The 22,694-nt window shown below is 39.3% G+C and overlaps 1 protein-coding gene across 2 annotated transcripts; it reads left to right on the top strand.

Moving 5' to 3' along the window:
* Positions 1–923: 923 nt before the first annotated feature.
* LOC126190773 (general transcription factor IIF subunit 1) lies at positions 924–21,337 on the top strand. 2 transcript variants are annotated; one of them, XM_049931307.1, is made up of 3 exons: positions 924–1,170; positions 10,477–10,597; positions 19,519–21,337. In XM_049931307.1, the coding sequence occupies exon 3, from the start codon at positions 19,561–19,563 to the stop codon at positions 21,112–21,114; it is 1,554 nt and encodes a 517-aa protein (XP_049787264.1). In that variant the 5' UTR covers positions 924–1,170; positions 10,477–10,597; positions 19,519–19,560; the 3' UTR covers positions 21,115–21,337. The 2 variants fall into 2 exon arrangements, with proteins under 2 accessions (XP_049787264.1, XP_049787262.1); XM_049931305.1 differs by lacking the exon at positions 10,477–10,597 and having other exon boundaries at positions 925–1,170.
* The last annotated feature ends 1,357 nt before the right edge of the window (positions 21,338–22,694 follow it).

Consider the following 22,694-nt stretch of genomic DNA (forward strand, 5'->3'; position numbering starts at 1 on the left):
CTTTTATCATTGTGACAGTGAATTCTACAGCTCACCTCCAACTCACTTTTGTTATGAGCCACATATCATATTAGGAAGTGAAAGAAGTGTAATTTTCCCTGACAGCACTGTTTCAAGGTCTTTCATTATCACCTTAACACAACAGTCTGATTGTACTCCTCTTTAGGACGAGTAGGACCTGCTTTTATTGTTTTGCTACGCTGTCTAATAAGATTGTCTCATAGGATAGTACTGAGTGAATTATGCTAGCAGTCTCCCTGCTCCATATCGAATAGATTCCATTGCTTTGCTTAGCTCTTTCCGGTAAACAGTCCACAACGACCTATTTTTTTTTACTATTTACTTGTTTGCTGTAAGTTCAACTATTCATAATTTCTCTATTAAAACTTATAAGCAGCTACCTCCTTATCTATCGCTCTAGTCTCTGCTCATAATTTTCTATTAACACGTATGGCTCTTACACATTTCGACACATTCGGCAATGAGTTCTCGAGGCCAGTGACGTGTTGCTGCCATTTTAAAATTCATTATGCACATACAGCCGAGAAACACGGGACTGAACAAACAGCTATCTGAAACATGTTTCACGCGCTACATTTGTGGCGCTCTACTGTCTCCACGATCCGACTTGTCATCGTAAATGTGATTTGGACAGTTTTGCTCAAACTTCCAAATTCCAGGTTTGTGCACAACTCAAATCTGCGCAAATTTTCTTTTCACACCCAACTATGCATCTGCGCGTATGTGATGTGCGAGGATATTTGAGCAAACGGATCGTTGGTTGTGGGCGGGCCGTAAATTAATCTGTGGATGAATAGATACCTAAATTGTGGTCGCTTTCAAATATCGACTATATTAGTTACCATCGATATCCGATACCTTGTCATTCAAATCGTGTGATCCTTCCTGTATCGACTACATGTCTAAATGTCGATAGGCGATAGCGATGTGTTAAAATCTGTGACGAAAGTATGTGAAGTCAACCAAATCAGATGTTTATGAGTGTCGTGAAACATCAACTATCAAATACTAAAGAACTTTAAGGTTGTCTGTCAAGGAGAGGACATGAGTGTTTAGAGTTATTAATTTGTGTTGTGGTACAACTGTATTTGGATGCATGTGTAGTGTGAAATATTACACAACTTGCTCTTACTAAATAAGAATTTTGAGGTAAGAAACAGCAAAAAAATACAGGAATACAGCTAAGAATGTTACAATGTGTGCAAATCTCGAGATAGTGGTAGGTACGGGAAACAGTAGAACGCCAGATATGTCATCGTTATTTATACTTATTTCTTTTGTATAGTTTAGATTTCGTAATTCTTAGTGCAGCCTACATTGTGTATCATTAATCGTGGTATGTTTATGAACCCTTCCCCCTGTTTGGCATATATAGTCAATCTGGTGTAAATTGCGGGTCAGTTTGTCATGCTCGAGTGGCTTGGCCTCTTCATGAGCCAACATAGTTTCCATTTTCACTACCCCCGAAGGAGCAGGAAACTCATCTTCATCACTGATCGAATTAATACAGTGGTTTAGTCAGCAACAACTAAATTAAGCCTGCGCATTTGACAATTTGAATGCTGCTAAAAGCTTCTGCACCCTTAGTTTTACTACCTATAGCTGATGTTGATGTGCCAATACTAGCTTAATAAGCAGGGATGGCTAGAGGACAAATGTAAGAATGTAGAGGCTCATCTCACTAGGGGTAAGAGATACTGCCTACTGGAAAATTAAAGAGACCTTTGGAGAAAAGAGAACCACTTCCATGAATATCAAGAGCTCAGATGGAAAACCAGTTCTAAGAAAAGAAGGGAAAGCAGAAAGGGGGAGGGAGTATATAGAGGGTCTATACAAGGGCGATGTTCTTAAGGACAATATTATAGAAATGGAAGAGAATGTAGATGAAGATGAAATGGGAGATGATATACTGCGTGAAGAGTTTGAAACAGCACTGAAAGACATAAGTCGGAACAAGGTCCCTGGAGTAGACAACATTCCGTTAGAACTACTGACAGCCTTGGGAGAGCCAGTCCTGACAAAACTCTACCATCTGGTGAGCAAGATGTATGAGACTGGCAAAATACCCTCAGACTTCAAGAAGAATATAATAATTCCAATCCCAAAGAAAGCAGGTGTTGACAGATGTGAAAATTACCGAACTATCAGTTTAATAAGCCACTGCTACAAAATGCTAACACGAATTCTTTACAGATGAATGGAAAAACTGCTAGTAGCCGTCCTCGGGGAAGATCAGTTTGGATTCCGTAGAAATGTTGGAACACGTGAGGCAATACTGACCCTACAACTTATCTTAGAAAATAGATGAAGCAAAGGCAAATGTACGTTTCTAGCATTTGTAGACTTAGAGAAAGCTTTTGACAATGTTGACTGGAATACTCTCTTTCAAATTCTGAAGGTGGCAGTGGTAAAATACAGGGAGCGAAGGGCTATTTACAATTTGTACAGAAACCAGATGGCAGTTATATGATTCGAGGGACATGAAAGGGAAGCAATGGTTGGGAAGGGAGTGACACAGGGTTGTAGCCTCTCCCTGATGTTATTCAAGCAAGCAGTAAAGGAAACAAAAGAAAAATTTGGAGTAGGAATTAAAATCCATGGAGAAGAAATAAGAACTTTGAGGTTCGCCGATGACATTGTAATTCTGTCAGAGACAGCAAAGGACCTGGAAGAGCAGCTGAATGGAATGGACATGGTCTTGAAAGGAGGATATAAGATGAACATCAACAAAAGCAAAACGAGAATAATGGAATGTAGGCAAATTAAATCGGGTGATGCTGAGGGAATTAGATTAGGAAATGAGACGCTTAAAGTAGTAAATGAGTATTGCTATTTGGGGAGCAAATAACTGATGTTGGTCGAAGAAGAGTGGATATAAAATGTAGACTGGCAATGGCAAGGAAAGCATTTCTGAAGAAGAGAAATTTGGTAACATTGAGTATAGATTTAAGTGTCAAGAAGTCGTTTCTGAAAGTATTTGTATGGAGTGTAGCCATGTATGTAAGTGAAACATGGATGATAAATAGTTTGGACAAGAAGAGAATAGAAGCTTTCCAAATGTGGTGCTACAGAAGAATGCTGAACATAACTAATGAGGAGGTATTGAATAGAATTGGAGAGAAGAGAAATTTGTGGCACTACTTGACAAGAAGAAGGGATTGGTTGGTAGGGCATATTCTGAGGCATCAAGGGATCACCAATTTAGTATTGGAGGGCAGCATGGAGGGTAAAAATTGCAGAGGGAGACCAAGAGACGAATACACTAAGAGTTCTTTTCTTGAAAATGTAGCTAATGAGGTATTATTTTAATTTTCTTTAGAGTTGGTTTGGAATCCACATTTCTTGCTTAGGGGAAGACAGGATAGTAGACAGGAGCTTGTGGAATATCTTACTACAAGAGTATGTAACACCATCCTAAACACTTGAAAAGTAGGCAAAGTCTACATGTCAATTATTGCTATGTTCTATATTGTGAGATGTGACAGTTTAGTTGAAACTGATTTTCGTAATCAACAATATTCAAAAACCATTAAGGAGTAAATATAGTGAAAGTGAGTGTGCCGGCCATTGTGACCGAGTGGTTCTAGGCACTTCAGTCTGGAACTGCACTGCTACTCCGGTCACAGGTTCGAATCCTGCCTTGGGCATGGATGTGTGTGATGTCCTTAGGTTAGTTAGGTTTAAGTAGTTCTAAGTCTAGGGGACTGATGACCTCAGATGTTAAGTCCCATAGTGCTTAGAGCCATTTGAACCACTTGAAGTGAGTGTAATAATGCAAAGATTCTTAAGAGGATTTCTGATGGATGTAACCTACAATTATGTACTTTAAACAACAGTCTTACAGCTTGGTTCTGCTGAACAAACACGTTATTTACTTTAGGTGCATTGCCCCAGATGATAAATCTAAAAGCCAATGGGCACTGAAAGTATGCAGAATAAGTCACTACTCTTGTCTTTAGGCCAACACAATGGGAAAAGCTTTGAAGAGCATAACTTCATGAACCGGGCTTGTTGATTAGAGAAGTTTTGTAAGTGACCTACTTCCAGTAAAGAGCATACTTGTATATTCACTGTTAAAGGAACAGTGATGGCAACAGGTGCATGTGGACTCTGCACGGGTGATGAAAGTAATACATTCATTTATGTTTTTATTAAATTTTGTTAAAGTTACTTTTCAGTAAGATACAGAGCACACAAACACCTTGATAAAAGTCGTATATTGTGGATAATGCAGATCATATAAATTTCCTGTAAAACATTGTATGACTTAATGCAAAAAATGGTTTGAACTAGCTCTGCTAAAAATGCTATGATGTGATTTATATTAGAGTCTGACTATACATTTTCAAGAAGCATACACAAATTTTAGAGTGAAATCCAAACAATATGGCATATAGTGGGGCCTAAGTAGGGAAATAAACAAAACGGTTAGGCTAATTTGTCAGTTTACTGAACTCCAGTTTTAAGTTAGCATTACAGTAATTGCTTGTATGTTGTGAGTAAATTAAATTAAACCTGGCTCCATAACAGAATTTCTTACATAATGTTTACTTAAATAGAACAGATAGAGGATGAATAGCAAAGAAACTGAGGCATTTTAGTAGCCCCTGAAGTTAAAGAGTCTGACCACACAGTATCGATAAGAATAATGATGGTTTGCGCACCCTGCCTTAGCTGTTCTACCTGAGTGATACCCATAAGTCTGATGATGCTCATGTCTGGCTCTTCCACCATGCTACAATGAATAGTGAAGTAGAAGACACCATACATTTGAGATTTGGGTAGATGGTTAGCTCATGCAGAAAACAGATCTTTGGCTCCTTCAACTGCAGTTGCACTGTTCACTTTCAGCACTAGTTATTCATTGAAGCTTGTATGTCTGTATTTAACCGGGGACGTAGAAATGACGGAGAGGCTTCATCCCACTGTAGCCCTCAGTGGTTCACAACCCCACAGCAATCCACCCACACCACTGCCGCCCCACACCGAACCCTGGGTTATTGTGCATTTTGGCCCCTCCAGGGAACATACCAGATGAGTGTAACCTAAAATGTTTGCGCGGTAGAATGATTATGGTGCACGCGTTTGTGAAAACGGTGTTTGCTCAGCAATCGCCGACACAGTGTAACTGAGGCAAAATAAGGGGAACCAGCCTGCATTCACTGAGGTAGATGGAAAACCATCTTAAAAACTATCCACAGGCTGGCTGGCACACCAGACCTCGACGCTAATTGGCCGGGCGGATTCACGCCGGCAACCAGCACGCCTTCCCGCTCGGGAAGCAGCATATTAGACCACATGGCTAGCCGGGTGAGCCATTGAAGCTTATGTTGTTTGCTTTCATTCTTTGATTTTCTGTGAGATAGAATTGTGGACAATTGAGCTCAGTCAGGAAGATTACTATTAACCAAAAAGCAAATGATCTGTGCCATATGAGGTGTTAATTTTTGAAGCTCATGCAAATTTCTTTATTGTGAACTGGGGATTCTTGCCTTGATATCTCAGTACATTGGCTCGATTATGAGGTTTGTGGTTGGCAACACAAGCTTGTTTAATGAAAACAGCAACAGCATCCATTGATTGCAAAAATTAGAAACAGTATTTGTGTTGTGAACCAACAATTTTGTTTAAAAGGAAGTCCAGCATTCTGTAATATATATTTTCAGTAACCTTCCACCAGATTTGAGGCTGTTAGCAACAAACCAGACATTCAAAACCAAGCTGGAGGTTGATCTTTGGACGCCTTCTTGTCAAGTTGTGCCACAAACTCCTCCCCAATTCTATTCAGTACCTCCTCATTAGTTATGTGGTCTACCCACTTATCTTCTCCCCCTGCGGGTCCAGGGATTAGAATAGGCCTGAGGTATTCCTGCCTGTCGTAAGAGGCGACTAAAAGGAGTCCCTCCCCCTCAAGGGGGTAGTTAGCGCCTGCGTCCGGAGACGGACGGTTCCACGACCTATATTTGTGGTCATTTTGGTTTTTCACTTCTTCTTGTTTCTTCCTTCCTTTGGTTGGTTCCTTACTTTGTTCTTCTCCATCTCACTGTCTTCCTTTCTCTTTCCCTTGCCTTCTTCTCCTTGCCTTCTTCTCCTTGCCCTCTTTGGTCTCCGCATCGGCGTTTGAGACAGTCTATCCTCTCTCTCCCTCTCTCTCTTCTTTTTCCTCTTCTTCCTTCCTCCTTGTGTGTGCCTGAAGGCCGACCCACGCGTTCGCATGCATAGCCGGTGACGGGGTAACGCGTAATTCCCCGTCCTGGGTAGACAAGAAGGGCACGCACGTACCCCCTGGTAAAGGCCAGGCCCAGGGAGGGGTGATTGCCTGAGCTGATACCTTCTGACCATGCCGATTGGTCCCTCCGTCTGTTTCTCGGGAGGTGTGACCTGAGGTGTAAACATCCACCTAAGGCGGGAGTGCCCTCTGAGAGGGTCCCCACAAGGAAGAAGCGCGCCATCGGAGACGCTGGCAATCATGGGTGATTCCTCCGCAATGGATTTCTCTTCTTCTCTCTCGACTTCTGCCCATAAACGGAAACTTGACCAGCCACCAGTGACAAAAGTACTACCGCCTGCCCCACGGTTCCTCGTAGTTTCTCGATCTGAGGACGGCAAGGATTTTTCCTCTGTCAACCCTTTCGTTATACAGAAGGGCGTAGATGCCATAGCCGGATCTGTCAAGTCGTGTACCAGGTTGCGTAATGGTACCTTGTTACTAGAAACTGAGAGCGCCTTTCAGGCACAAAAACTGCTTCGGGTCACACTCCTGTACACGTTCCCTGTCCGGGTGGAGACTCACCGCACTTTGAATTCATCTCGTGGTGTGGTATATACTCGATCACTCGACGGATTGACTGACGAGGAGATTCAGTCTTTCCTTGCTGAGCAGGGCGTGATGGTTGTCCATAGGGTCATGAAAAAGGTCAACAATGACCTTGTTCCGACCCGGACACTTTTCTTGACCTTTGATAGTGTTCAGCTGCCGTCGCGTATCAAAGCGGGCTACGAGGTTATTTCTGTTCGCCCCTATGTCCCGACACTACGCGCTGCTACCAGTGTCAGCGTTTTAATCACACTCGCCAGTCTTGTTCCAATGCGGCTAAATGTGTCACGTGTGGCAGGGATGCCCATGAGGGTGACTGTCCACCTCCGTCTCCTCGTTGTGTGAACTGTCAGGGTGACCATGCAGTGTCCTCCCGTGACTGTCTCATCTACAAGGAAGAATGCTGTATCCAAGAAATTCGGGTCAAAGAGAAAGTGTCCACCTCGGCTGCTCGCAAGCTATTTGCTAGTAGGAAGCCCACGCTGCTCCCAGTGGGAAAATACTGTACTGTCCTCGCCTCTCCTCGGACTACCAGGGAGGTGGCGACACAGACATGCGATCTGACCTTCAGCACCACGGTCATCCGTTCAGCCAGTGCTAAGATCGCGCGGTCGATGTCTCCTCTTCCTACCGTCACCCCTCAGACACAAGCACCTTCATCAGCTTCTGCTAAGACGAAGACCCAGAAGTTAGATGCATGGGCTTTCAAGAAGGAACCGTCCTGTGCAGACTTCCTACGTACCTCGAACTCCCAGCCGTCGACCAGTACTTCCACTAAACGACCTTCCAAGAAGGCTCATAGGAAGCACAGATCTCCTTCTCCGCCGCGGCGCATTTCTTCTCCTGCACCACCCAGCGGTTGCCGCCTCAGGCCGTCATCCGTTTCGCCTGGCCGCGCCGCTGGTAGCCGAACATCTGGCCGTCCACCGGCGGAGGAAGCTCCTCCTCCCGGCCATCTTAACGAGATGGCCGATGAACCTATAGAACCAATGGACGATTTTACTAGACAAGTGCTGTTTAACTGATATTAGTAGCTTAGTATTTACTTTATTACAGTGGTATTTTTCAAAGGAAGAGTGTATGTCACAGTTCAGTTGAAACAGATCTTTATTATCAGCAACAAAAGTCATTAAGGGGTAAATTTGTTGGGGAGTGAATGTAACAATTCAAAGATCCTTAAAAAGGGTTCTGAAAGATGTATGCTTATAAACTTTAAACAATATTCTTATTGCTTACTTCTGCTGAATAAACACTATTTATTTTAAGAGCATTACCCAGAAGATAATTCCATAATCCGACAAGGAGTGAAAATATGCAAAGAAAATGAACACTCTTGTCTTAAGATGACAACAAGAGATGCTTCTATGGGCATAACTTGCTTAACTGAGGTTCTTGATTAGGTATTATTATTATTATAATTATTATTTTCATCATCATGATGCCAGAAAGAGACAAATTCACATAATTAATGAACATTACAGTGTATAAAATTTGACCAAAGCTTGGCTACTTCTAGCGCATTCTTCGAGAACTGCAAATGAAGTAGTTGGACACAGACAACACTGAAGCAGATACGATTAACTGTGTGATTTTCTCCACAGCTGCACTGACACTGTCTTCTTTGTCATAGCCCTATCTTGCCATATTAACCTTGGGTCTACTCACTTCAGATCTCAATCTGTTCAAGGACTTCGGTGTATGTTATCCCTTGTAATAACTGGAAGTTGGAATTTCATATACTTCTTTCTATTGAAGGAGAATGGGGTCCATTTCTTTCCACAGTTGTAACCTGGTTAATTCATCGGTGGTTGTGAATATGTCTGATGTTCTGAGAAGCTCCTCCCGGATTTCAGTCTGAGCACATACCTTTCATGCCCAATTAATGGATAAGTTATATCCTGCTCTATTTTCTGTTGTACCTTGTTTGAAATTATTTCTCTTTGAACATAAGCTGGAGCTTGCCAAGTGTTAGTCATGTGGTGTATATTTTAAACAGACTTTTATAAGTCTGCCTTTGCCATTGAGGGGTACATCCACATGTTTGATGTGACCTGAGTTGTACTAAACAAAAGAAGTGTATTCGGCAGCAGAATCAATAATGTCAGTGCAAAAACACAAATTGTTTTGGGTTGACTACCCCACTGTGAACCATCCAGTTATCTAAGGCAATTATTTCTGGTGGAAATTGTCAACTTGGTGTTCGTTAAATGATTCTTGAATGTGAGAGATCTATCGAGTGTCATTTCTAGGTGTATTGGAATATCACATTGTTCCAGCTCAACCTCCTTTTTAACTTGTTATCCAACTAGAGCTGAATCAATTTTGCTCACTATGTTTCATTCATTGTATGACCATTTATATCTACTCTCTGCTAAAATTAAAGGTTATTCCTGTGTTGTGGAACCACATTTAGGGCTGTTCAACTGTCATTTGATCTGTCTCTGCTAGGGTTGGATTTGGACACTTGCTTGTGTCATCAGCAAGTGTTATAGTTTTTGATCTGCCCTTTAAAGATATTGGAAGATTGTCTCTGTAGGTTAAAAGCAAGACTGGGCCCATACCAATCCTCATGGCACTCCGCATGGATGCTCCCCCATTCTGATGCTATTTTAATGCCTGAGCTAGTCATGAAATTTATCCCAGAAATTCAATGTAACTGTAAAGGTACAGATGTACTACACAAAGTGGCACGTGAAAATTTGTGCCAGACTGGGATTTGAACACGGATTTTGTGCTTATCACAAGCAGTCACCTTAGCTCTTAGGCTGATCGGGCACACTCCCTGGACTGACCCAAACTCCTGTATGTGACACACATACATCTATTTCTTCTCATAGATTATTAATTCATTTACTTGCACTCATAGACCTCGTGGTTCCCATGCAGGTTTTAGAATCATGACAATGAGAAGTAATGTCTACTGCCGTAGTCATTTTTGTCACAGTCCCATTTTCACCTTATTTATATTTACATTGGACGACGAAATATAAACAAGATTTGTAAATAATAGATTTCAGCTATCAGTCGTCCTTTTTAAATTTTATTGGCTTGGCAGATCTAGATTTCAGCAAGAAACTAGCCATTCTCAATGCACTATCATTTTTGATCAATGTATGTAATGCCTGTTGGTCGGGTTTCATCCACAGTGGATGAAGCCTGACCGACAGGCATGCATTGATCAAAAATGATAGTGTGTTGAGAATGGCTAGTTTTTAGCTGAATCTAGATCTGTCAATAAAATTTATAAAGGACAACTGATAGCTGAAATCTATTATTTACAAGTCAATATAACAGTCACTGAGTGCAACAGCCTTCTGAATGGAAGATAACCTGATAAACAAGATTTAGTCTCTTAATGAGTCCCTCTGCTTTCTGTTATGGAAGTAAGGTTCTGTTGCTACAAGAGGGATTCTATTAATGCTATAACACTTTAATTTGCTAAGTACAATCCTGTGATCCACACAATCAAAGGCTTTGCAAGGTTAAAGAACAGACCAGCAGGGTTATATTTTATATTTATCTGTGATGGCTCTTCTTTTGTGAGATCTTTTATTGATTTTGGTGTGGAAAATTTTATATTGAAATTAGAGGTGGTTAACAAGTTCCGCTCATTTAAATGAGTCTGCATTCTATTAGAGGCCACTTTGTCAAACACTTTTGGAGTGACTGGAAGAAATGACAAAGACATATAATTAGAGGCAGCTTGTCTGCCTCCAAATTTGTAGATAGCTGTTGCTACAGCATATTTGAAAGAGTCAGGTAATGCCTCCAGAGTCATCGATTGATTATAATGTAAGATTTTAATATTTTGGTAGAAACACTATCATAGCAAGCAGAATTATTACTTTTTAGTGATGTGGTTGAACTGTATAATCTCCTTAGGTGTTGTACTTGAAACTAATGTCTGTTGGTGATGCATGCAGCATCTGCATGAGTAAATGTAACACTCCTGTGTTTGATTGTTTATCAATGGGTGTAGTGATCGCAGTTGCTGTGAGTAAGTGATATTGAATTTGGTGGCCATTGACTTGAAAGTATCGCCATTTATGCTGGACCTATTTTCCAGAGAACTCAGTTTCATGTGAATGACTGGTTTTGTTTCTTTCTTGTTTAATAGTTTTCCAAATAGTATTTACCTTAGAGAGATTGGTATTCATGGCAGACATCTTACAATGTATATTGTGGTTAAGGCAAGGCAGAGGCAGGCATTTTTATTGTGGAGTCACCAGCAGTGAGGTTTAACCATGAATGATTTTTCTCATTGTGGTTTACAGAACACTTTGTATCAAACATGTGTCTCGTGGGGAAATGGTAATCAGTACAATAACGTAGGTATAGTGGAAAGAAACTAGTTTAGTGGGAATGGGGCTCTGATGTATGAAGGCATATTATGAAGCTTCACATCTTAGTTAGTAGTTACGGGAGTAATGTTAATGCCCTGAGATACTGCAACTACAGTGGTCTGTTCTCTTGTGCAGTTGATGCAGACTCCCTATTCATTAAACCTAACTGGTGGCTGAATTTCTCACAGATGAATATGTCAATATCCGAGATATCCAGATCTGAATCTCAGAGAGCATGTGTGAAAATCAATGTGGAGATGTGCTGGAGGCCACCAAGGAGTCTTTCAGACTGCTGCATTGCTCTTCTTCAGGGATGGAATTAACTGAAAATAGACCTCCCACGCAATAGAGAGCATGTTGTGTTGCTGTCAAGCATTCTGAGCTTTTCTAATTGTATTCCTTGACCAGTGTTGTGTTCCTGATGTACTATTGTATTGTTGTGGACTTTGGCTTATAAAATACATGCAGCCTGACTGCAGTTTAGCTTCAATGCTTGGAGATGACAGTGGAAATGTGTGTGTTGAGTTGTGCGTGCATGAATATGTACATGTTTTTCATAATCTGAAGGACTTTGTCTGATAGCATAGACTACTTTTAAATGTTTTTTAAACATGCAACATGCCTGCCAGCCACACAGTGCCTCATTTGTATGGTGAGCGCAATATGCAGGGTGTCCAGCAAAGGAGTTCAAGATTTCAAATTTAAATATCTTGAAAACTAAGATCAGTAGATGAGGGCGATGTGGTTATGTTTGTTGTGAAAGCTCGAGGAATTTTATACAGAAGTTTTGAAATAGTTTAAGAAGCTGCTAACAGTTGGCAATGTAATCGCAATGTATCTGTAAAAATGTGATGCAGCTGAGAGCAATCACTTCCACTGTTGAAACTTGAAAGGAATTTAGCATACTGAAGGAAGAAGTTGAAATCACTTATTCCATTGAACAACATGTTTTTTTTTGAAATGTTGGAATACCACAGGTTAGAACACAGTCCTACAGCAACAAAGCACAGTTTTCAGACACGATTTAATGTTCCAAAAGGTCCAGATGTGAAAACCAATTTCAAGCTACTTGCCAAATTCTGACTGACAGACAGCGTTGCTGATGATCTAGCAGGGTGTACCAGCCCCGAGCAGATTGTAGTTACTCCTGAAAATGTTGCCACTGTTTCTGGAATTATTGAGCAATACCCAAGGAAATTTGTCTGAAGAATTGTAGCAGAGACTGATGTGAAGCACTCTGGCATGCAAAATGTACTGAGAAAGAGTTTACACATTTTCCACTCAAAACCCAAAGCCACCAGACCATACCTGTCATACCTGTACAAGCTGTGTGACAGAGGGCAGACTTTGTGAACCAGATTCTCACAATGATTGGTTATGAAGGATTTGATATTGGCTGCATCTGGTTCATGGACAAACCTCAGTACCAACTGAATGGAGTTGTGAAAAAACAAAACTGGGATTTTGGGCTTCCAATAATCACCATTTATATGAAGTCAAACCACTGTATTTCCATAAAGCTACTGTTTGGGCTGCAGGATGGAGCAGATGCATTGTTGGCCCTTTTTCATGCAAGAAATGAACATCATTGAACATTATGTTGCACTTCCAGAACAATTCATCGCCACACAGCTAGCGTTGGAGGATTGGCCAGGCACCAAGTTGTTCATGCAAGGTGGGATCAGACCACAATCATACCAAACAGGTATTTCATTTTCTTGATAAATACTTTGGGAAAAGACTCTTTACATTGGATTATTGCAAAGTAACTGATGCAGTAATGGATTGGCCCCGATATTTGCCCTATCTGACTCCCTGTGACTATTGTTTTTTTTGGGGGGAGTGGGGGGGGGCGTAACTACTCTCTGTGTGGCAAATTTCATTGTTTGTTAGTGCCGCCTCCATGCTGCGAATGGTGGACATTTGGAAGAGATTGTGATGTGATTGCAATGACTGCTTGCAGAGGACGAATTTAATTATGCTTGCTGATACTGTATGAGCTGCACAGCATACAGCACCAGCTGTTAGCAACTTTTTAAACTATTTTGAAACTTCTGTGTAAAATTGTTACAGCTTTCACAATAAGAATACCATTTGTTGCACTTGCCTATTGACCTTAGTTTTTGAGATGTTTAATTTCAAAATCACAGACTCCTTCACTGGACACCCTATATCCTAATTCATATTGTTGTTATTGCATTCTGGATTTTCCATTGTTTAAATATCGATGTTCTTAGTTCCCTGTCAGTTGCAATATATATATATATTTTTTCCTCAGAATGATGTCAACACTTGTTAGGTTGATAAAACTCATTTTTCTGATGTGGGGCCATCATGTCATCATCCAGATGCACTAAATAAAGAGAAATACGTTTCATTTATAAACTGACCACCAGAGAACGGCAAGGGATGTCAACATCAAGGATTCTGCGGAAGAGAGTTTTGATGTCTATGGGATAGTGGTATTGCCAGTTAACATCTGAAACTGACCTTGTCTCATAACAATTACCCATATTGTAGTACTAGGTTTTGTGCCTTATTAATCTTTCATTTATTGCTTGCCCTTTTTTGTATCACATTCCAAAGGTTGCATGAGAACTTGATAATTTTCCTCTGAGGATTTTCTCAGGAAGACCCAATATCTGAAATTGTAACAGCATATGGCTTTTACAATACCTGGACAAAGAAGAGGTGTACCAAAACTGTGTTTATTAACCTGAACATAAATACATTCTTAAAAAAAAACTTCTTTATCATCACTGCTTCAACAGTGAAACTGAAAGTTTCATCAAAAGTGAAAAATAGATTTTCTTGATACGTTTGTACATTTGTATCTTCTCCTTTAACGGGGCTGACATAGAATTTGCTACATTACCTTTATGAAGAATATCTATTCATAATTTTGCTATATCCACTGACAAATTATAGTGCTATTTGTTATTGCATTAATTTTGAATCTTACTCATTTTTGTAGGACTGATGGTCACTTATAGTCTCATTTTTATTGGGCAGTGTGGCATGATGGTGTGTTGACATTCCACCTAGTGTGAACACACCACCCATTTGCCATTTCATGAATTGACATTTTGTTGATGTCCTGCATGAATCGGTATTTCAAGAAACCCTCTATCATCTTTAATCATCAGCATGTTTGGTGATAACCAAATAAGATGATTGTCTTCAGATGTTTCCATTGTGGTCTTCTCTTTTCCTGATTACTCAATCTCATAAAATCCAGGAGAAACAATGTCAGCAAGACAATGTAAGTTATCCATAAGGGTGAGCTGCAGGCAGGCTGTAAAGATGCAGCATGTCTTATTGGCAGTACTTTGATATGATGAAATCTGTGCTGTACAGGGCTTGCATACTGTAGAAAATGCAAAGCTAATGCAGAAATCTTGACGGTGTCCGCTTGTGCTCCACATGTTATTCCTCTCAAATAGAACACAACATTATTCTCGACAATCCCACTTAGCTTGATACTGGGAACTGCTTCTTAGATGAGATGCTTCCAGGAAAGGTTCAAGCTCCCATTGCCTCCCTGTTGCCTCGGACTGAAAGCTCTCTGTGAGTTCTCAGCTGGTATGATTTCAGTTGATTACTCTCACATTATAGGTGTCAAGAAATTTCCCTCTCCATTCTGATTACCTGTCTTGGGCTTGGGGCTGCATCAATGTGGAATATAAGAGAATCCTTATGGGAAAACAAATTACAGATTCTTAACACTGGCACCACCTGCCTACTGGAGGTAACTACCACTAAAATGTTTTTGATAATAAACATTTCAGAATAAGATTTTGAATTGTTGTACGTCATTTCCAGGAGCAGACATGGATTCTGGTCTCAATTTATTGGTTATGAACTGTAGACCAAAACTGAAGAAACTGTAAAAAGGTAGAAAATTAAGATGATGGGACCTGGATAAGTTGAAAGAACAAGGGGTTATTGAGAGGTTCAGAGGAAGCATTAGGCAATGGTTGAATAGAACAGGGGTAAGGAACAAAGAAGGAGACAAATGGATAGCTTTGAGAGATCAAGTAGTGGAGGCAGCAGAGAATCAAATAACTAAAAAGACAAGGCCTAGTAGAAATCCTGGTGTAAAATACGAGATATTGTATGTAACTGACGAAAGGAGGAAATATAAAAATGCAGCAGGTGAAAGCGAATTCATACATGTAAGAAATGAGACTGATGACAAGTGTACAATGGCTAACCAGGAATGGCTTTAGGACAAATGTAAGGATTTGCATTAGGGGAAATATAGATACCACCCGCAGGAAAATTAAAGAGGACTTTGAAGAAAAGAGAAAAAGCTGTACAAATATCAAAAGCTAAGACAGAAAACCAATCCGAAGCAAAGAAGGGAAAGCTGGAAGATGGAAGGAGTATATAGAGGATCTGTACAAGGGAGATGAACTTCAAGGAAATATTACAGAAATGTAGAAGGGCGTAGATGAAGATGAGATGGGAGATGTGATACTGCGAGAAGAATATGACAGAGTGCTTAAGGACCTAAGTTGAAACAAGGCCCCCAGAGTAAATGACATACTGTCAGAACTACTGATAGCCTTGGTACAGGCAACCATGACAAAATTCTTCCATCTGGTGTGCAAGATGTATGAAACAGCCAGAATACCCTCAGACTTCAAGAATAATGTATTAATTCCAATTCCAAAGAAAGCAGATGCTGACAGGTGTGAATATTACCGAAGTGTCAGTGTAATAAGTCATGGTTGCAAAATAATAACATGAAAATTTTTACAAGAATGTAAAAACTGGTGATCCTAACAGACTGCATTTATTACTGTGAACATCTACATCTATATGATTACTCTGCAATTTACAATTATGTGCCTGGCAGAGGGTTTATCGAACCATCTTTAAGCTGCTTCTCTACTGTTCCACCCTTGAATGGTGTGTGGGGAAAATGAACACTTAAATCTTTCTGTGTGAGCTCTGATTTCTCATATTTTATTATCATGAACATTTCTTCCGATGTAGGTGGGTGCCTACAAAATATTTTCACACTATGTGGAGAAAGTTGGTGAGTGAGTGAAATTTCATGAGAAATGAAAAAAAGCGTCTGTTGTAATGACTGCCACCCCAATTTTTGTATCATATCTGTGGCACTCTGTCCCTTATTTCGCGATAATAAAAAACAAGCTGCTCTTCTTTCAACTTTTCCGATGTCCTCTGTCAATCCTACGTGATGCAGATCCCACACTGCACCGCAATACTCTAGAAAGTTATGTACAAGTGTGGTGTAAGATAGTCTTTAGTAGACCTGTTAAATTTTCTAAGTATTCTGCCAATAACACTTTGGTTTGCTTTCCTCACAGCATTATCTATGTGATTGTTCCAGTTTAAGTTATTCATAATTGTAATCCCTAAGTATTTAGTTGAGTTTACAGGCTTCAGATTTGTGTGCTTTATCATGTAACTGAAATTTAGTGGATTCTTTTTAGTGCTCATGTGGATGACTTCACACTTTTCATGATTTAGAGTCAATTCCTACTTTTTGCACCTTACAGATATCTTGTCTAAATTATTTTGCAATTAATTTTTGTCATCTGATGATTTTACATGACAAGAAGTGACAGCCTATATGCAAACAATCTAATATGGCAGCTCACATTGTCCCCTAAATCATTTATGTTGATCGGGAGCAATGTAGGGCCTGTAAACTTCCTTGGGGAACACGTGATATTACTTCTGTTTTACTCGATGACTTTCCATCAGTTATTATGAACTGTGACCTTTTCGACAGGAAGTCACGTATCCAGTCACACAACTGAGATGACACTCTATAGCCATGTAATTTAATTAGAAGTCACTTGTGAGGAACATTGTCACAAGTCTTCTGGAAATCCAAAAATCTGGAATCAATTTGACATCACCTGTCAATAGCACTCATATGTTAGTTGTGTTTGACAAGAACGATATTGTCTGAATCTGTGCCGACCGTGTGTCAGTAAATTGTTTTCTTCGAAGTACTTCATAATGTTCGAATACAGTATATGTTCCAAAACCCTACTGCATACCAACAATGTTACTGATATGGGTCTGTAGTTCAACAGGTCATTCCTATTTTGTTTCTTGGGTATCGATGTGACTTGTAAACTTTCCAGTCTTTGGGTACCGATCTTTCTATGAGTGAGCCATTGTATATGATTGTTAAATATGGAGCGATTGTATCAGCATAGTCTGAAAGGAACCTGACTGGTATACAATCAGGACCAGAAGCCTTGCCTTTCTTAAGTGTTTTAATCTGTTTCACAACACCGAGAATGTCTATGTCCAAGTTACTCATGTTGGCAGCTGTGCGTGATTCATGTTCTGGAATATCTACATCATCTTCTTTTGTGAAGGAATTTCAGAAAACCAGGTTTTTAGTGACTCTACTTTAGTGGTACTGTCATTGATAACATCACCATCGTTACCGCACAGGGAAGGTATTGATTGTGTTGTGCCACTGGCGCACTTTACATATGACCAGAATCTCTTAAAGTTTTCTGCCTATATTTTGAGACAGAATTTCTTTGTGGGAACTATTAAAAGTATTTCACCGTGACGTTCATGCTAAATTTTGAGCTTCTGTAAAACTTTGTCAATCCTGGGGATTTTGCATTCTTGTAAATTTGGCATGCTTTTTGGCATGCTTTTTTGTTGCTTATGCAATAGTGTTCTGATCTGTTTAGTGTACCATGGGTGATCAATACCATGTCTTATTCATGTATGTGGTATATGTCTCTCAGCTGCCATTGATACTATTTCTTTGAATTTAAGCCACATCTCGTCTGCACTTACATAGTCAGATTGTAAGGAGTGAAGACTTTCTCGTAGTAATGTGTCAAGTGAATTCAATCTGCTTCTTTATATAGATGTATTTTGCATTTATTTTTGGTGGGTTTACATGTTACTGTGTACAATCTAGCTAAAACCACCTTGTGGTCATTAATCTCTGTATCTGTCGTGATGAAGGTGTCCTGTATGCAGATAACCAACACAATGCAGCATTGGAAACAGAGTGGTGAGGGTATATCTCTCCCATAACCCCACCTCTCCCCCCTAGGAAAAAATGGTCTCTGTGAACACAATGCACACACTGCACCATCACAAAGTCAGTATGAAAGTATGAATTCAGTGTCAGTTTGAAGAAATGCAGAATGTGTAATGAATATTGACTAGTAGCAAGTGTACCCAGTGACATTTGTTGTGAAATCTTAAAACCATTTCACCATTCAGACCAAAATTAATATTTAATGACATAGACAAATCAATTAGACTATGTGAATGTACATCTTTCAGTGTGGACAACACAAATTAAAAACTTATCTCTGCATAATGGATGGTGTTTCATTTGGTCACTTAAATGTTTTGTTAATGCTAAATTCCATGATATTGAAAAAACAACAACCTGTGGGAATAAATGCATCAGTTCACGTTGCGTAAATGAACACAACTCTCACAAAATTTTGATGGATAAATCCTCCCATTTATTTTATGAGCTCAAACTTTATTTTTTATTAGTTTTGTTTAGGTTAACAGTGTCTTTAGAGTCAAATAACTTGAGAATGATAACACACAAGGTGAATTTTGAAGTCTTGGCTGTATGCATGTAACTAAAACTAATACTGGTAAGATATACAGTCTCTTATTTGTCATTCACACAAAGCAAGTGTGTTAAAGTGCTTCAAAAGTACCAATCCATAAATCTTTGTTATCTAATTCTAGAAATATTAACATTACAACACTCCCTTTAGAGTGGCTGTTGTAAATATTATCATATCAAAGAAAAATTCAGTCACAAAAACAAATATGAGACAGAATTGCTGCCCAACCGTTACCTGTAGGAGGTGAAATGTATAGTACTTCTGACAGACAAATATAAAAGTTAAAGGGACACACTACTTGTCTTTTGGAACTAGCTGCTCCCTTGTTGGGGAGGAGAGTGTGATATGTTGGGGAACACTGGAAAGGGTGGGCAGTCACTGAAACCAACATGCATTCAGAGTGAGGGTAGGCAAAGAACATGTCTGAGTGATCTGCTCTTCCTTTTCAACTTTTCCCAACATATCCCTCTCTCCTCACTGAGAAAGTAACCATAAGTTTCGAAAGCTGGGTAGTGTATTCTTTGTATTTATGTGTATCAGTAGTGCTGCATGTTTAACTTACCGAAAGTTATACAGCTTTGTACCACTTCTGCACAATAAATAATATTTAAAAAATATTTAAGGTTTTCATTTGATTCACCCTTGAATCATTACTTTATGGATTAAGTTATTCTTTTTTGTGAAATGCATGTAGGGACTGAATTTTGTTTACTTGCTGTTTCAGATTGAAAATAGAAGAAGGAACAAGACAGCATAAGTAACAAAGATGTCTTCACCTGGAGCAACCATTCAAGAATATTCCATACGTGTTCCTAAGAATGTTAAAAAGAATTTCAAAGTGATGAGATTTAACTCGTCAGTGAATGTAGATTTCACAAAATGGTCACAGGTCAAAATGGAGAGAGAGAACAACATGAAAGAATATAGAGGGCTAGACGAAGAACAACCAAAATTTGGTGCTGGCAGTGAATTTGGACGAGATGCGAGAGAAGAAGCTCGGCGGAGAAAATATGGAATAAATACTAAGAAATACCGTCCTGAAGATCAGCCGTGGATTCTGAAGATTGGTGGTAAAACTGGCAAAAAGTTTAGAGGGACCCGTGAAGGTGGTGTTGCAGAGAATGCTTCGTATTATGTCTTTACTCATGGTCAGGATGGTGTAATTGAAGCATTCCCAATTCAAGAATGGTATAATTTTCAACCCACACAGCGGTACAAGGCCTTGTCAGCAGAAGAAGCTGAACTAGAATTTAGCAGGCGTAACAAACAAGTGAATTACTTTTCGTTGATGTTAAGAAAGCGTCTGAGAGGAGATGAAGAAGCAGAAACTGAGGAAGGAGAAGAAGCAGGGAAATCAAAATCTAAAACAAAGGGAAAGAAAGGTGAACTTAAAATATCAGAAATGGATGACTGGATAGATTCTGATGATGAGAAAGGGTCTGAAAGTGGCGAAGAAAAAGAATCAGATGAGGAAGAAAAAGAGAAAAAGAAAAAGAAAGAAGATCCAAAGAAAAAGAAAAAGAAAGATCCTCTAGATGAAGCATTTGAGGAAAGTGATGATGGTGATGAAGAAGGCAGGGAAGTTGATTATATATCAGATTCATCAGACAGTGTTTCTGATCATGAAGCAAAAGCAAGTAAAGAACTGAAAGGTGTGGCCGAAGAAGATGCACTTAGAAAACTCCTTTCATCTGGAGAAGAAGATGAAGATGAAGAAGATAAAGAAAAAGAAGAAGGCAAAGACAGTGAAGGAGAAGATAAACAGAAGGCTGAAGGTGCAGGAGGTACTAAAGAAGACAAGGAAAAGAAAAGTAAAAAGAAGAAACATGAAAAGAAAAAGAAGGATGATGGAATTGTTAATGATTCATCATCTGACATGAGTTCCGATAGTTCTGACTCTGAGACTGACAACAAGAAAAAGCATAGCACTAACAAATCTCAAAAGGAGCCAAGTAGTGCTGCCAGTTCACGGTCCGTAACACCCACTAAAGATGCGACAGGACCAGAGAGCAATAAACGGAAGTCAACAATAGCTATTGAGCAAATGATGAATAAGAAGGCTCGGTTGGACAATTTTGCGTCTGCCTCAGTTCCTACATTGTCTTTGGGCAGTAACGATTCTGGTATTACAGAAGATGCAGTAAGGCGATATTTGATGAGGAAACCAATGACGACAACAGAGCTGTTACAGAAATTTAAGTCCAAAAAGACTGGTTTAACATCAGATCAGTTGGTCAATATCATGACACAAATTCTTAAACGTATTAATCCTGTAAAACAAACAATAAAAGGAAAAATGTATCTTTCAATAAAGGCTTAGTGATTAACAGTGGTATTGATGGAAAATAAGGTGAATTGTTCACCATGAAAAGGAATACAGCAGTGCAGAGGAGTATGCATGAAAACATGTGAGGAAGTTAGCAAACTCTAGGAAATAAATAAAAACAGATTTATGAGTGAGAGGTGGTATTTTTTAGAAAATATAACTTCCTTGTAAGACAGATATAAGAAACAAGATAAATTAAAAATTATTATTATTTTTTCACTTTTTGAACTTTATTCTTATATATGTGTGAGCCCTGTTGCCACTACATGAATGTGAAAATATGCAGTGACAAATTAACAAAAGCATAATCATTATTTTATTTGTACTTGACGTGATGTTTTGGATAAGCTATTACTTGTAATAGAGAATCACATTCAAGTAGTGTATGGTTCCAGTAAACAGAGAAATGGGAAGAGGTCACAGAGTATAATATATTGTTCTCATCCTGTTAGTTTTTAGTGCTGTGTATCATTTTTCAAAAGTCTTGTGTTTACTTTTCCAGTTATTCTAGTGATTTTCTTCTGCATCTTTTGTCTTATTCCTGACACTTTCTTGTTATATGTTTATATCATGTGCAATTGGCTCTACGATTCTTTGTTTATTGAGTTGCAGCATTTTAGATAATACGTGCTGAGTATCAATTTAAAGAAGCAGTGGATCAGATTTGGTTTTGATATTGGTGAACATGTTAAACTAAAACCTTCCACTGAGAAATAATCTTTTCATGTCAACTGTTCTATGAAAGAAGTACATCTGATGCAGCTCTCCATGCTACTCTATCCTGTGCAAGCATCTTCATCTCCAAATAACTACTGCAACCTATATCCTTCTGAATCTGCTTAGTGTAATCATCTCTTGATCTCCCTCAACGATTTTTACCCTCCATACTTCCTTCCAATACTAAATTGGTGATTCCTTGATGACTCAGAATGTGTCCCACCAACCGATCCCTTCTTCTAGTCAAGATGTACTACAAATTCCTTTTCTCCCCAATTTTATTCAGTACCCATCTAATCTTCAGCAATCGTCTGTAGCACCACATTTCGAAAGCTTTTATGCTCTTCTTGTCTACACTGTTTATCGTCCATGTTTCACTTCCATACATGGCTACACTCTATACAAATACTTTCAGAAAAGACTTCCTGACACTTAAATCTATACTCGATGATAACAAGTTTCTCTTCTTCAGAAATGCTTTCCTTGCCATAGCCGTATCCTCTCTACTTCGGCCAACATCAGTTATTTTGCTCCCGAAATAGCAAAACTGATTTACTACTTTAAGTGTCTCATTTTCTAATCTAATTCCCTTGGCATCACCTGATTTAATTTGACTACCTTCCATTATCCTCATTTTGCTTTTGTTGATGTTCATCTTATATCATCCTTTCAAGACATGTCCATTCCATTCAACTGCTCTTCCACGTCCTTTGCTGTTTCTGACAGAAGTACAATGTCATTAGCAAACTCAGTTTTTGTTTCTTCTCCATGGATTTTAATTCCTACTCCAAATATTTCTTTTGGTTGTCTTACTGCTTGCTCAATATACAGATTGAATAACACTGGCAATAGGCCAC

This window comes from Schistocerca cancellata, chromosome 6 (genome assembly GCF_023864275.1).
Source record: "Schistocerca cancellata isolate TAMUIC-IGC-003103 chromosome 6, iqSchCanc2.1, whole genome shotgun sequence".
NCBI lineage: Eukaryota > Metazoa > Arthropoda > Insecta > Orthoptera > Acrididae > Schistocerca > Schistocerca cancellata.